Source organism: Vipera berus (assembly GCF_964194415.1).
Source record: "Vipera berus genome assembly, chromosome: 2".
In the NCBI taxonomy this organism is placed as follows: Eukaryota; Metazoa; Chordata; class Lepidosauria; order Squamata; family Viperidae; genus Vipera; species Vipera berus.
This window is the reverse complement of record NC_138203.1, coordinates 168,307,521-168,323,222: the sequence shown is the minus strand read 5'-3', so window position 1 is coordinate 168,323,222 and position 15,702 is coordinate 168,307,521. Positions and strand designations below refer to the sequence as shown.

The 15,702-nt window shown below is 37.5% G+C and overlaps 1 protein-coding gene across 1 annotated transcript in view; it reads right to left on the bottom strand.

The window, feature by feature from the left end:
* TMEM104 (transmembrane protein 104) overlaps window positions 1-15,702 on the bottom strand; it is a 69,933-nt gene that overhangs the window by 13,669 nt on the left and 40,562 nt on the right. The window contains exon 9 of the mRNA XM_081315856.1: window positions 1,618-1,711. Coding sequence (XP_081171982.1) covers window positions 1,618-1,711 — 94 coding nt within the window. The remainder of the gene's footprint in view (window positions 1-1,617; window positions 1,712-15,702) is intronic.

The window sequence follows — 15,702 nt, the reverse complement described above, 5'->3', positions numbered from 1 at the left end:
ATAATGAAATCCAAACAGAGTCTTGCTGAAAGTGGAATATGTTGCATCCTCATGCCTGTCACGGCAACATCAAATTGGGAATTTTCATACTAAATTCATCATTTAATCTATTTCTAAAATGGTCAGTTTGCTGGAGAAACCAATGGATCACTTGAATAAATGTCAAAGTCCAGAGTCTTTTAGACACATAAGGATAATGTACATGTATGTCCTAAGCTTTTGACTTTGAAATTGGTTTCTGAACTTAGTTTATTCTTGAACCAAGAACAATGATGGAGTTTACTCATTTTGCTAAATCATGATTTGTTGAATACATCATAATACTTAGGGTCATATAGAAAGTGAAACCATAAACTATGATTTCTTAAATGAGTTCACACAACACACTATGACAAAATTAAACAAATCTCATTGTGCTCAACATGATGTATGAAGCCAGCTTTCCCTCTTAATGATGAAATGAACTTTTTCTTTAGGGCTCAGATTTATTTCTTCATTGGGCTTCTATATTCAATTATTTAAATGTATTCTTCTAGTGTTTAGAAAAAAGTAATAAAACTCTTAATTTACCTTCTTACCTTTATGTGGGATACAAAAAGTCAAATGTAGACTGATTTAGTTTTGTAACATAAAAGACTTTTTGGAGTCTGAAATATAATTGACATAAAACAGGGCTTTTCAACCGGTGGTACGTGCCCACGCCCACCCCAGTTACGCAAAGGCAAAAAACGTTGCGATGCGTCGCGATGTCACATGACGCAATCGAGTTTGACACCCGTGATCTAAAATATAAAATAGATGACAAGCAAAACTGGTTTTGATGATGTCCCATTGGAGGGAAGGAGGACATGACTGACTGAATAAGTGGTTATCCACTAGACCAGGGGTCGGCAACCTTGGCTCTTTTATGACTCGCGGACTTCAACTCCCAGAATTCCTGAGCCAGCATAGCTGGCTCAGGAATTCTGGGAGTTGAAGTCCGCGAGTCATAAAAGAGCCAAGGTTGCCGACCCCTGCACTAGACCTTTGCTTCATAGCTGGTCTCAGTGGAAAAGTCTGCTGTGCATTCATACATATCCAGGCAGACAGTTGGGAACACCTTCTGAAGCAGCCAAACAAGCCTTGTACGTAAACATTGCTGCTTTAGTGTTTCAATACTAAAGAAAGGTTTTGCAAAGCATGTGTTTATGTGCTTTGCAAAATATCTCTTTTGAGTTCTTTGCAGTCCTTGTAGTGGCTGCTACTCATTCATTCCTTTTTCCTCCAAGCTGCTAAAATGCACAGCGATAACAATTATAGAAACAAAACTACTTAATTTTGTATCATGAATCGCTCTGGTTTTTAAGAATTATGCCCTGGTCAAAGGAGAATTTTTACGTTGTACCCCATAGTACCCATTAAGCCATCATCACAACTGCAATGTAAGTGAAGCAATCACATACATTTTTGTAATAACAACACAGAACGGTATTCTTCCTCCCTCTTATCTTCCCACAGCTAGCCAAATCCAGCCCAGAGAGTTGAGGATATTCCAAAACAGATGTGGGACACATATGGAATAAAGGGAAATCCTATATGGAAATAAGGACACAAAATACCTGTGACTAGTAGACTTACCTAACCACCTCATTAGTGATGTCATGATCTGAAGATATTTAGTTTTCTGCACATTAAAGAAGGTGAAAGGACCCAAAAGAAGAGTAAATACTGCCTGAAAGAAAAACAGTTGAGAAAAACAATGCAGATTAAGAACAGCTTCCTGGTAGAAGTATATAAAGTGTTCACTTTACCAGTTATTATTCACTTAAAAAAATAATAAATTCGCTCAGTAAACAATTTACTTATTTTTTGATTAAGGTAGAGCCATAATACAAATAGGCTTCATCATACTTGCTGCAGCCAGTGGACAGTGCTACACATTGAGATAATCTATCTCAGATTATACTTAGTATCTTTTTAATTTTTTTTTTCCAAATTTCTCCTAGGAAGGAACAAACTTTGATATTTTTAGCAAGAGTCAAATTTATTCTAAAGTGGTTTATTAAACATATATCATTAATAGTAAAATATGCCATATAGAATACATTATCAGAAAAAGTGATAAATAGCAAATAAAAATTCAGAATACACATTTATATAGGTGCAAAAACAGTCCAATTAATCACCCCTAACTTGTTTTTTGTCCTACTGAATATTCATGTTTTGTCATGTAGGATAGAAGAAAGTGAATGTGTGCATGAGCATGCATTTCATTTTCATTTGGAAAGATAACCCAGGTGTAGTCATCTCTCTCCTTGTTGATTAAGATGTTGAAAAAATGTTGGGAGATTCAATTTCACTTCTTTTGAATATTTGTTTCAGGAACTCATCTCACAGCCACAATTTCAAAAACTGACAGTAGTGATGCACATACAATGTTGTCAAAATCAACACAGTTTTATGGGATTATCAATAACCTGTTACCATTTCCTTTCAAGGGGCTCCCAAAGTGTTCAGAGGTATCTCTTAAATCACATCATAAACATTTTACAAGTTGTCTAGATTATTATTATTATATACACAACAATATGAAATTACAGCTCCCAATTCTTTAGCTGTTGTTGGCCTTCATAAGCACTGAGTTCTTCCCAAGTACCTGATGTATCAAAGTGGTATATGTGCAGATCCAAGTCATGTGCCTTTTTGTAATTAATACATAGAAATTTTGTCAATCTGCAGATTTACTAAGTGTTATCCAAGGCTTTTTCATACAGTATACCATCCACTGATAACCACTGTGACCACAGCCAGTTTATGCTACAGTCTTTCATCTTTGTGAAGTGCTTTGTGATACTTTGTGAACTCCCAATCTTTGCCTTTTATTCTATTATCCCCTAGTATTGTCACATCAATTATCCACATAATAATTATCCATCCTTCTTCTTTTCAACCACACTTAAATCTGGTGTGTTAGATGCCAAGACTTTATTGGTTTGTATTTGGAAATTCCACAGTATTTTAATCTGCTCACTTTTAATTAAAATTTCCAACTATATCTTCCCACTAATTTTTCATTACTGGTCATGATAATTTTTACAGATGTTCTAATGAATTGTTTTGGTGAGTATGCCAGGTTTTATCTTTTCCACTTTCCCCTCCATCTTTTTAAGAAATTGTCCATATAATGCTTTTTCCTTGCCAGCATTCTATTCACGTATTATTTTGGTATTCACGTTTTTCTGTACACTCAGTAAGTTCCAATTTTTAACTTGCACCAGTCTCCTTTTTTTACTGTCTTTTACATAACCAGCCAATGCAGGCTTCAGTTTGTTTGACCTAAAGTAAACCTCTGCTTCTATTTTTGCAGGGCAGGTATAATCTATCATTATCACTACAGGGATGTAATATATAACAAATAGGCATCAGTTTTCTTGTTTTTCAATCCAAACTGTCCAGTTCAGGTTGTGTCCAGTTAATAATTCCAACTGTGTGTCATATCACAGGTTTGGCCCAGGTATTGATAGCTTTGATGGTGTTTCCATCATTCAATTTTGTCTTACAAATTTCCTCATTCTTTGGATGTATTATTTATTAATCACTTTTTAATTTTTTTTTAATCAATGCTTGATGTTATCCAACTGTAAAATCCCCAGATACTGTTTAGATATAATTGTTACTATTGTTAGTTAGCCTTAAACTAATGATATTAAAATTCTAAATTTATTATATAAAAATATAAAATTAATTTTAAAACTCATCTTGAAAATTTTTGAAATACCAATAAAACATTGGGTGCTATTAATTCTGCACCTCTTGTCTATTTAAATTATGTAGCCAAGTAGGCTGGGAAAGAATATTCTGTTCCATACAATCTATTCTGTGGCAAGCCTGTCCTTGTTGCAAATAAAAGACAAGGTGCAATTCTATGTTGTGTCTAGGGAATAAGGCAAGTGTATTATGCGGTGGCTCAGTGGGTTAGGACGCTGAGCTTGTCAATCAGAAGGTCGGCAGTTTGGCGGGTCGAATCCCGAGTGCCGTGTAGCAGAGTGAGCGCCTGTTACTCGTCCCAGCTTCTGCCAACCTAGCAGTTCGAAAGCACGTAAAAATGCAAGTAGAAAAATAGGGACCACTCCGGTGGGAAGGTAACAGCGTTCCGTGCGCCTTTGGCGTCTAGTCATGCCGGCCACATGACCACGGAGACGTCCTCGGACAAGCGCTGGCTCTTCGGCTTTGAAACGGAGATGAGCACCGGCCCCTAGAGTTGGAAACGACTAGCACGCATGTGCGGGGGAACCTTTACCTTTACCTTTTTATTATCCTGGCAGATTAGTATATTTATGCATAAATGTGAATGCAATGCTGGCGGTATCCTCATTGATGGCATGTATGAGTATATGCAGACAGTACTGTGCTGCTGGCTGAGAACCTGCATAATTTGGCTGAGAACGTACATGAAAAGGAATAGCCTGGTGTATGGGTACATTGTATTCAGCAAATAATAATAAAAGAACTTTAATATTGTTTAATATCACACGTTTGGTTGCTATTATCCATAATTCAAAAGATGAATTCTCTAGAAATATTGCCCCAATTTTCCTGGATTTCACATTATAACAGTCCTTGTGTGCCTCTGAAGAAAACCATTTAATCAACTCTGCTTGGAATGGAAGGGAAAGCCAACAGAGGAAAAGAATATTTAGTGGTGGCGGGATATGCCTGAAGTTTAGTAAGGTGAACAACAGCTTCTCAATCTCCAGCAATGCTGGAATATCATCTAAGCAGCGGCACAATCTACATTCGGAGTGACTGGACACTGCTTTGTGTATCAATGGCTGCAAGAACGTATGTATTTTCATTAGATCACCTTTACTGTCTTTCTTCAAAGATTTCAGGACATGGTTTAAAGTTAAAAATAACTCATTTCTGAACTCATTATGAAGAAATAAAGAAATTAAACAGTACAGAGTATTAAACAAAGGTTACAATAGCATTTTTATCGTATTTTCCACTAGTCTTTATCTTTCAGCTGGATACTCAACAGACCATAATAAACACTTCAACATGACAAATGTATAAACAACGCAGGTAGCTAATATCACAAGCATTTGCAAAATACAAAGGAAATATAAAATTCATGAATTCTGATACCCTTTTGCTACAGGTAAGATCTACTCTTCTATTATACCAATGATCATATGATCGTACCAGCTAATTTATAATCAAATAAAAACAAAACCCACTTCCATCATTTGATCAGTTTTGCAGACATACATACTGAGATCAGACATCTGATGAAGACCCGGAACTATTCAAGGGAGCCCATTGGGCTACACTTATGATATAAAACTTCTTGTCGCTCATGTCCATCAGCAACAACAACAACAAAAATACAGGAAAGGAGAAAGCATGTTCTTTTGATGTAAGCCTGCTTTATAGGAATTTTGTAAACATACCTAAAGACTTCTAGATGTTCTCACTTTCATTAAGTGAAATGATAATATTCTTCATCTACAATATACAAGTTAAATTATCTTTCAGGAGCACTGTAGAGTCCACAAATGTCTTCAAACTACAACTCTAATCCTTTGACAGCTCAAAGAAACTGAACATAAAAACAAAAATAAGTTACTTCTTTGAAGGCTTTGATGTGTCTCCAATTCTATGACAGTGAATTCTAATCAGAGTGGGATGCTTTAGTAATTCCCTGTGGAGACAAAATTTCCTACCTCTACCCTTCTTAATCTGAGTAACTCTCAATGAGTTGTCTCTACAACTAGAGCCAAGAATAAGAAACCAGGAGGAGGCCAAACAATATAGTCCTCACTTACCAATTGTCTTGTTCAGCAACTATTCCAACTTATAACAGTGCTGAAAAAGATTTATGACTGGTCCTCAAATTTATGGCCACCCAGAGGTCGCATGATCACAATTCAGGCACTTTGCAACTAACTTGATTGACAATGGTCACAGTGTCTTCCGGTTATATGATTGCCATTTATGACCCTCACAACTGGCTTCCAACAAAATAAATTATTTACTTCTAGCAATAAATCACAAGTTGCAGTCATGTGACATCACACTAAACAACTATTTAGTGTGATGTCACATGACTGCAACTTGCAACTAATTGATTTGTTTAACTGAAGTGGAATGATGTCATATGTTGTACATGGCCACTTGATATTTTTCTTAAGGACCATTTCATTAAGAGTTGTCAATCCCAACTGAAGCATCAACCCTCTCAGGTAACTTCCTAGACAGGATACGTAATTAGAAGAACTAATTCTACTTTATTGTAAGGCTAAATTAAATGAATTGGCAAGTCTGAAAGTACCAATTTCCCGCCACCACTTTTAACTGTTTTTTATCCATCTGGGCAGGTCCTTCCTAAGCTTCTTTCTCTGAGTGTTAAGCCACTGGGGGCTCCTACTTCTCTTATCTGATTGCTTCTTAGGCAGCATCTCTATCCTCATTCCCCAAGGTCATCTACACATTCAATTACATTCAGCAAAGATTACCTGTATATTTATTGTGGAATGCAAACTAAACATTTTGAGTTAACAATATAACCATTTATGTTGGTAAGGCAGTGGTGGGATTCAAATATGTGAACAATCGGTCCTCTGTGTGGATGCCACTTCCAGAAGTCTATTCTGGGCAACAAAAAATTAGCTACTGGTTCTGCCGAAGTGGTGCGAACCAGGTGAATCCCACCACTGTGGTAAATTAATGCTGAGCCATAATATGAGCAGTTATGCTGCCTGTAAAATTTTAGAAAGCTTTCTCTTTTAAATATTTGATCTACGAAAATTATCTGAAGTGTCCTGAAACTTCATATTACAATGAAGATAAAAAAAATCATGATTCATAGCCACACTAAGTAAGCATAAAGCTTGTATCAGTGCCAAAAGGAGAATAGCTATCTTCTGTGTCTAGAAATTATAATTCAGGTCCCTGTTCAATTTTCTTAGGAAAACAGGATTGGACTGCTAATACAATCCTCACTGGGGAAAAAAAGATTAGCCCATAGATCAAAAAGAGGTGAAACAAAGAGACAGACAAGGGATGTGGTTAATTAAAGAACAGGTGTTCTCAGCAAATTGGGACAGACCAAAATCAACCAGCAAAATCTGCAACTTGCTTCAGCTCCATAAAGTATAGAAAATTGCTATCAAAAAAAGTTAAAAGCACTAGAAACCTACATTTGAGCATATCAACTGTTACTTAAAGACACAAAGGTCTTTCTCACTAACCTAGGTTAGACTGGCATTTTGTCAGCAAGCTGGAGAAAAGAGTGCTGTCTGTTTTATTGCTATAAGAATTTTTGAAGTAAACCCATTTTCACACTGGAAATTTATATTACTTTTGCATGGTTATTAATTCTGAAGCAAACTTCACCATTAATTAGCATACAAACATATCTTCAAATAGTGCTTTCTCCTAAAGGGTTCTACCACTAAGTTCATTACCAAAATGAATAGACACAAATCATTGCACCTGAATTATGAATTTTGTTTGATAGTCCCCTTTATTAAGAAAGAATATTTTGCTCTTCATGCATTTTAAATTAAGCTAAAAGTTTAAAGGAATAAAATGTTTGATGAATGTGAGTACAAATAACAAATCCTTACTCTTGTGTCACACCAGTAAGCATGAATGAATGAATAAGCCTTATCTGAGAGAGGTAAGAGAATGTACTTGATGCTGGAAAAATAATGCCTAAACTGTTTATACACAAAGGTTTCATACAGGTTCTATTAAAAAGCCCAAAGGGATTATGTATAATAGTCAGCAGCCAACAAAACAAAACAAAACAAAACAAAACAAAATAAAACAAAACAAAACAAAACAAAACAAAACAATCCATACAAGGAACTAAACAACACACCAAACTCTTTAATCCATGATATTTAAGAATAAATCCTTAGTAATTAATTAAAATATTTCTAGTGGATATAACTATTAATTGTGCAATGAAGCATATTATCTCCCAAACAGAAAAATCAGTATAAAGGAATTAGAAATAGATTTGTACCATATTTTGTACCATATTTTGTTTATGTTCTCTCCTTCCCTCTCTCCTTCCCTTTCTCTTTAAAACAGAGCCATTGCCCAACTTCCCTTTATGATTAATCTAAAGCTGTCAACACTAGCAGAAACCAATCCAGGATATTACCACCTTCTCTAAAAAAATGTGTGACATATGATACTTGTAGGTGCACATATACTGTATATCTGCAAGGAGCCACAGTCTAAAAAAGAACAGAGCAATGAGCAAATCCACCCCAATCACTAATAATTAAAAGTTAATTACCCGTAAAATAAGAGTACTCCATTTAGAAAGTCAATTCCTTCCTCTCCCATTCTCTGGTATACATAAGCCAGCCTCTCATAGAGGAACAAACATACAGCTAATCCTCAACTCACAACCACAATTGGGATGGAATTGCCGTCACTAAGTGATGCGGTCAAAAAGCGTGACTGCTTTGTTAGAGAAAGCAATTCAGATAGCCCTGTTTGCCATCTTTAAGTGAATGCCTTGGTTGTTAGGTGAGGCAACTGTTTCCTGCTGGGGAAACTGACAGGAAGTTGCAAATCCCAGACAGGATGGATGGAGAAGGAAGTGAGGAAGCACCTGGGAGAACCTTAGAACTGCTTGGATTTTCAGCCCTAGAGTAGAGAAGCTTCTGAAGCCTCCCCACTCTGGGGCTGAAAGTTGTCTGTGTCGATATTCAAGCAGGATTATCTAGGCTTATGTTTTTCAGATTCCTGGCTCAAGAGATTATCATGTAATTTATTCTGTGCCTAGGTTGAATCCAGAAAATGCAGCCTGATTTTCAGTACTATTGCAACTGTTAATTGCACAGAATCAATTAACTCTTGTTGCTCTTATGCCCTGGACAAGAATATACTAATATTTCTTTGATACATAATCAAAGATGGAAGACACACAGGCAACATGCATTTGGAAGACTTCTTCTAATAAGGGCCTCAGAACAAAAGTGACAAACCATCTGAAAATGTGAGCTTGGGTTTGTTTCTCTTTCATCCTAAGGATAAGAACCTTACTACCAGGACTCTTTAAAATCTTACAGCATTCTATAGAGAAGGCAATAAGATTTTGTGGTATTCAGTGGGATGCTTAGAAGAGCATATAACAGCAAGGAGAGGGCAATAAATGTATGTGTCGGAAGTATGAACATCTGATGCATGACATCGTCAATTATCTACATCCTGTTAAGGGATCCCCAATCCCCCCGGGACCCACTACCAGCCCTTGAGCCTTTGGGAACTGGACCATGGAAGTGTGTGTGTGTGTGTGTGTGTGTGTGTGCATCCCCACTTGTGTGAGCACAAGTGGATGCACTCGCCACGCACATGGAACCATCCCCTATCCCCCCCCCCCACATACACACCAGTCTGCAAAGCTGAAAAGTCTGGGGAATTCTGTCCTATTAGGATGAGCCACAGATCAAGTGCAAGAAAGGAATGGGAAAAATGTGATCAACTAAAATATGGTATAAAAATACAATTTAAAAACATGACGGGATAGAATATAGGAAATAAAAATGCAAATCAGGAGCCAGAGCACCTGAACTGAAGTGAGGAAATTAGAAATGGATTCTTTAGAAATTGTATCAACAGGCTGGATGCACAGCCAATGTCTGTTTCGTAACCTCATAAGCTGAATCAATAAAAATGAAAAGAAAAGAAGCAATTAAATCTAACACTATTAGATAAGATAGATAGATGGACACACAAAGACACAAACATATAATGAGCCAGAACAGACAAATCTTCATAACTGGAATGCATTAATTTACTGATGGTTTACAACAAGTGATTCAAAAGAGACATTCACATCAGACTAAACAAGACAAGTGACAACAAGGAACATATTTTATTGTCCCTTAAGGAAATTATTTTCAAATCAGATCAAGCAAGGCAGTTATTATCATATAGGGCTAAGCTCCTCTGGTCAGTATAAACTGTTTCATTTCCTCTGTTATTTATTGATGCTTTATTCTTTTCCACCATCTCTCTACCTTTTATTCTTTATGCAACTGTTTATTCTGCTACTTTTAAGTATTATTATAACTACCAAAAAAAAAGAAGGGGAGGGGGAACTCTTCAGATGATGCTGAACCTCCTCTCCCACCCAACAACAACCACAGAGAGAGAGAGAGAGAGAGAGAGAGAGAGAGAGAGAGAGAGAGAGAGAGAGAGAGGGAGAGGGAGAGGGAGGGAGAGGGAGAAAGAGAGAGCAGTCTGAGCCTCTGTGGACAATACTGAGGGACTCTAGGAGTTGTAATCCTGCAGTGTAAAAAAAGACACAGATTCCTGGTCCTGAAAGACAGACACTGCTCAAAGGCTTCTGGGAGAATCAGCAAAATGCTGGGCACTCACTAGAGAAGTCATTTGAACCAAGATTCCTGACCTGTACATTTCTGGGCACAGATTTGTAAGCAGCTTGATAAGGAGAATGTGAGCTATAGGTACAAAATCAGCTGGGTGACCTTGGGCCAGACTCTTTCTCTCATCCCTAGGAAGGAGATAATGGCAAACTACTTCTGACAAACTTTGCTAAGAGAACTGCAGGGTCTTTTCCGGGCAATCCTCAAAAATTAGACTTGACTGAACAACAACAACAACAACAACAACAACAACAAAAGGGTGGGGGGAAGGAAGGGAAGGGAAGAATGCTGACAGGCTTTTTGTAAGCCTATTTTATGATAACTTAATTGTTTTAGGACAAATAAGAACTGTCCTTATCCAAAGTTAAGGAATGTTCATCCCAGTACAACAGCATAATGAAGGTGTGAATTACTAATAGATGTGAATCTATTCCTTAGGTTGAAAAAAGTAGGTTTCAAAGAGGCATTGATGTTCCTAATAAACTGAAAAGACACTATTTCTCAGAAAGTTAACGCAAAGACATAGGATCCTACCACATATAGGACAAAATGGTAATGAACAGCAAGCTTGCAGTTTAGAATGTAGACATGCTTCCACTGTTACTTTCCACAATCAAATTGGGGGGGGGGGAAAGACTGCCAATTTCCCAAGATGATTGCTACTTAATTTTTTATTACCAGACTATTTATGGTGCTGTATCAGGAATCACTTTGGCACCATACTCCTTATATTTTTACTATTCTAAATGTAAATATATCATGGTAGAGAAGAAAGGAAAGCAAAAATAATAAGGAAAAAGGGTAAGAATGTGGCAATAATACAGGTAGATCTCGACTTACAACTGGTTGCCTAGGTCGATTCAAAGTTCTGACTGACCTACGCTGGTGGGACTTATGTCCCAAATTCAAAGTTCCAATGTTGCAACACGCAGTAGTCATGTGACTACACATTTCAGGTGCTCAGCAGTGGGGCCACACTTATAGCTATTTGCAGTTTCTTGTGGTCACTTGATTGCATTTTGAGATGATTTTTTGGCAAAACCCAGCATTTATTTCTGGTTTTCAGCAAAATCGCACCCATAGCAGGCCACTGGTTTGCTTAATAACTACAGCTTTCACTTAATTACAGCGGCATTTGCTTTACAACTGCCACAAAAAAGATAAGAAAATCAGGTTAGTTACATGAGCGACTCACTTTATGTTCGCAACAAGTTACGACATGATGAGCAGGCTCCATTATGGTCCTAACTCGAAACCTATCTGTATTATATACCGTGGAATTGCTCTGCAATAAAGTTGCCAAAATAATGAACAAAAGTATGTAACAATTGTATGTAACAATTAAATGTAGAAATTGTTTCTAGTACTTACATAATTGCCTAAGAAAATTGTGGGATAGGTTCTGAAGCATAAACAATTCAATGAAGGAGTGCAATAAAATATTACTATTAAATGAGACAACCCCCCCAAAAAAATTCCTGAGAAATGGAGACTATAGTCAATTAGCAAAACGTTCAAGCATATTTAAAGGGAGCAACATAGATGGATGGAAATCAGCCATACCCAAAATCAGCTCATTTTATTATTAGATCTAAGTGTGGTTTTTTTGAAGCAAAATTTATAGTTCTATCCTTCCACATTTCAATTGCTAAAATAAGTTCAGTTGCTTGTGAATGAAAATAAATACCTTCATTATATTTTATTAAGTGAACTGAAAACGACAAAAACTTATCTGCAACTAAGGTAAATTTAAATAAGATAGAAAGGGTTTTGATAGATCCTTTCCTCATGGAGATGGAAAACTCAATACATACTCACACGTTTGTTGTTCTTAATATATTACTCAACTGTGAATTTTCTTCTTAAAAACAACTACACTATACCTACAATGGCTCTGTTCCCCCTGGTCCTAATTTACCAGAAGGAAACACAAAAATAGTTTTAGTTGAAGCTCTTTAGCAGTTATATCCATACAGAAATCTGCTACCAAGCATGCAGAATATATACAGCCCCAATCAAGACTTTTATATTTCTTCGAAAGGACATGCTCTAGAAAACTTAATACTATATAAAAAGATTGTTTCTTCTCACAAATCCTAACATATTCTTAAACGGCCAAATTCTAAAAATAATAAATCTCTGAATCTAATACACTGTGGTTTTGCATCAGTAAGCCTTCAATTGATATGTCCAGTTGCCATAGTATGGCTGTATTTCTTCATATTTCATGACCTGTAAGTAATAAATCAAACTATGTAGTTTTGCTATGCATATTTTTTTTCTTGCATTAAGTGTTCTGGCTATGGGGATTGGAAAGAACAAACCTATAAAAATCTCCCTATAAGACCATTCCAAAACCGTCTGATCCATAATGACAGCACAGACCATGCTTTAAATGAAAACACAATTTTGGGCCTTTAGGTACTTGTCAATTTCTGAATCGGGACAGATGCCCTCATCAATCTGCAGTTCCTTGCAGGCTCCTACAAAGTTAGTTCCACAGTTGGATCTAAACACTTCAACTGGGCCACTGTAGGCCTGGAACCTTCTTAGAGCATTGATGAAACAAGGTGTCCATAGATTCGATGACTTCAGACAGACAAGCACTTGCAGCATAACACCCCAAACTTAACAAATGTTGATAAGAAAGACAAAAAAGTCTGGATAGTGGACGTGGCAGTGCCTGGAAACAGCAGAATAGACGAGAAAGAACTGGAGAAGATAACAAAATACAAAGACCTACAAATAGAAATAGGAAGACTGTGGCAAAGGCAAGCAAAGGTAGTACCAATAGCAATAGGCGCCTTGGGTGCAATCCCAAAACAACTGGAGCACCACTTGAACACCACTGGCATTGACAAATTCGCCATTAGTCAATTGCAAAAGGCGGCCTTACTAGGAACTGCTTCCATCCTGCGACAATATCTGTTATACCATCAAACATCCACATCTGCCTATCGCAGGTCCAAATCCAGTCTGAACATCTGGCTGACTGTGTGATGATCAATAACAACAACAACAATAAATGTTATACAATAGGCACCTACTGTACATACCAATATTTCGGATCATGCTTTTTATCAGTTTTTTTAAGGAACTTCCTGTTCTGTACCAGCCTACTACCGGCCCTGCAGATAAGGCAGGGACAACCCCTTTACAAGAAGGCAAGAGGCTGGAACTAAGCCTGCCAAATTTATGGACACAAAAGCAAACAGAGGAAAAACAAGACACGAACCATGAAACAGGAGCTATTCAAACGGTTGCCTTCAGCAAACTAGCCCTCCCACGCATTCCCCTTTTAAACAGTTCAGGGCGTGGCTTCTCTCTGCCTCCTTCCGAGGTGCCCCATTGCCTTCCTCTGTTTACTCCTGATTGACTGCCTCCTGCGTCGGGCGTCCTTGAACAGGGCCAGCTGTGGGTCATCTTCATCCACGCTGTCAGGCTCACACAACTGGGTCTGCGTCGTAACCAGGTGGGAGGGGCCTGGCTGAGGGCTCTCATCAGCAAGCTCTCCAACACCCTCAGCAACCTCTCCAACACCCCCCTCCTCCTCCTCTGAATCATCCGACCCAACTGCCGAACCCACAGGCTGACCCTGAATCACAACACTTCCATGTAGACATCCTAATCCAAAGTTGTTTAGGATCTTGCATGTTACTGCCAAACATGGAATGCAATATAGTAACAAATTTATAGACACTAGCATTCTTTTAATGCCAATATTAGATAACAAGCTCTGCTATCTTGCTTTCCATTACCTGCAGTTTATCAATTCTTTATAAGGGCAACAGGAAAGCTCATTTTGGCTAAAGTTTCCCAAGTCCAAGAATGGGTATACCTGACACAGCAACCATAATCACTAAAGTGGGCTGCTTCCCAATATTGCCCTTGGGCTTCCAATGAATGGGATGGTTCTGTGAACACTCTAAGCTATATAACCATTCTTCATCTTATCAGAATTTAGTCTCAGATTACAGAACCTCATCTAGTCCCATATTCAGACAATTGGGTAGGATTTCCATAATCTCTCTTAATTCAGAAATAACAAAGAAATACAGCTACCAATAATTAGCATTCTAACATGTTCCTACCATCTATTGCCAAGCTTCATAACAATATTAAACTGCCACCTAAGTCTTGAAGGCAATGTAATGGAAGTATTGCATTAAAAAATGTATCCCTGTCTCTGACAAAAAATGTTCCATCAGGACAACAAAACTAATTTGATCTCAAAATCAGATGATAATCTAGATTGAAGGTTTCAACAACTACAAATCCTACAAAAATATATGGAGCTAGACTGTGACCATTCTGTTAACTATTTCCTTTCCAAATCCCAAGAGATATAGCAAGGATATGTTAGACAGTAAAGAGCTTCCATTACTTTATCCCAAACCACACAGTTGTTCAACCACAATTGTTCTATTGTCAGGACCCACCCCAATCCACATCTTAGGAAATAAGAACTCTTGGAGCCAGGTTTGTCCAAAAGAAAAGTTTACCAGGATGAGATCAGTTGTGGCAATACAAGACGGGATCTGACATTGAGTTACATTTCAATCCGATATAAAGCATTCCCGTTTCAGCCCCCTCCCCTCAATCCATTTGGTCAGGCTCACATCATTTACTTAGGTGTCAGGCCCTTCCGTGGGAAAGGGAAATCTTGTGTTTATTGTTATTGCTTCTTCCTTTCCGTTGCAAATGGAGATGCAACCCAGATCTCTCTCTCCCCGTTCCCCCCAGATCAAAAGCTTCCCTGGTCTTTGAAAACAGCCTACTGCAATCTGAATAACCATCCTCTCCCCCCCCCCTCGGAGAGATGGCAGGATCCCCAGAATAAGCACAATATTCTAACCATACATTTATGAAATGTGATATAAATGGATTCTGACATCTATTGTTAAACTATCTACATTCAACTGTCAGAAGCTTATAGATGAGTGCAGGAACTACACCCATAACACGAAAAAAATCTGCTTGGTTAGGGATTCATTTTTAGAGCATTTAAGAAATGTTAGCTTACAAAAAGCCCAGACCATTTTACAAATGTAAAAAACATGTTCTGCATTCTTTAATCACAATTTTTCAGTGCAGAATGCCAGACCCTACTAAGAAAATCGAAAGGGTGTATAGTCGTGGGAGGAGGGGAATACCATAACGAGGCTATGTTTAGAGCCTGGCTCTAAATACTGAAAATTATTTTGGGGATTGAACAATGACATCTAACTAAAATAGCTAAGATTAGCAATTTCCCCCCAGATATTTTACAAAGATTAAGATGGGAACATTTTCCAGAAACAAGAGGTCT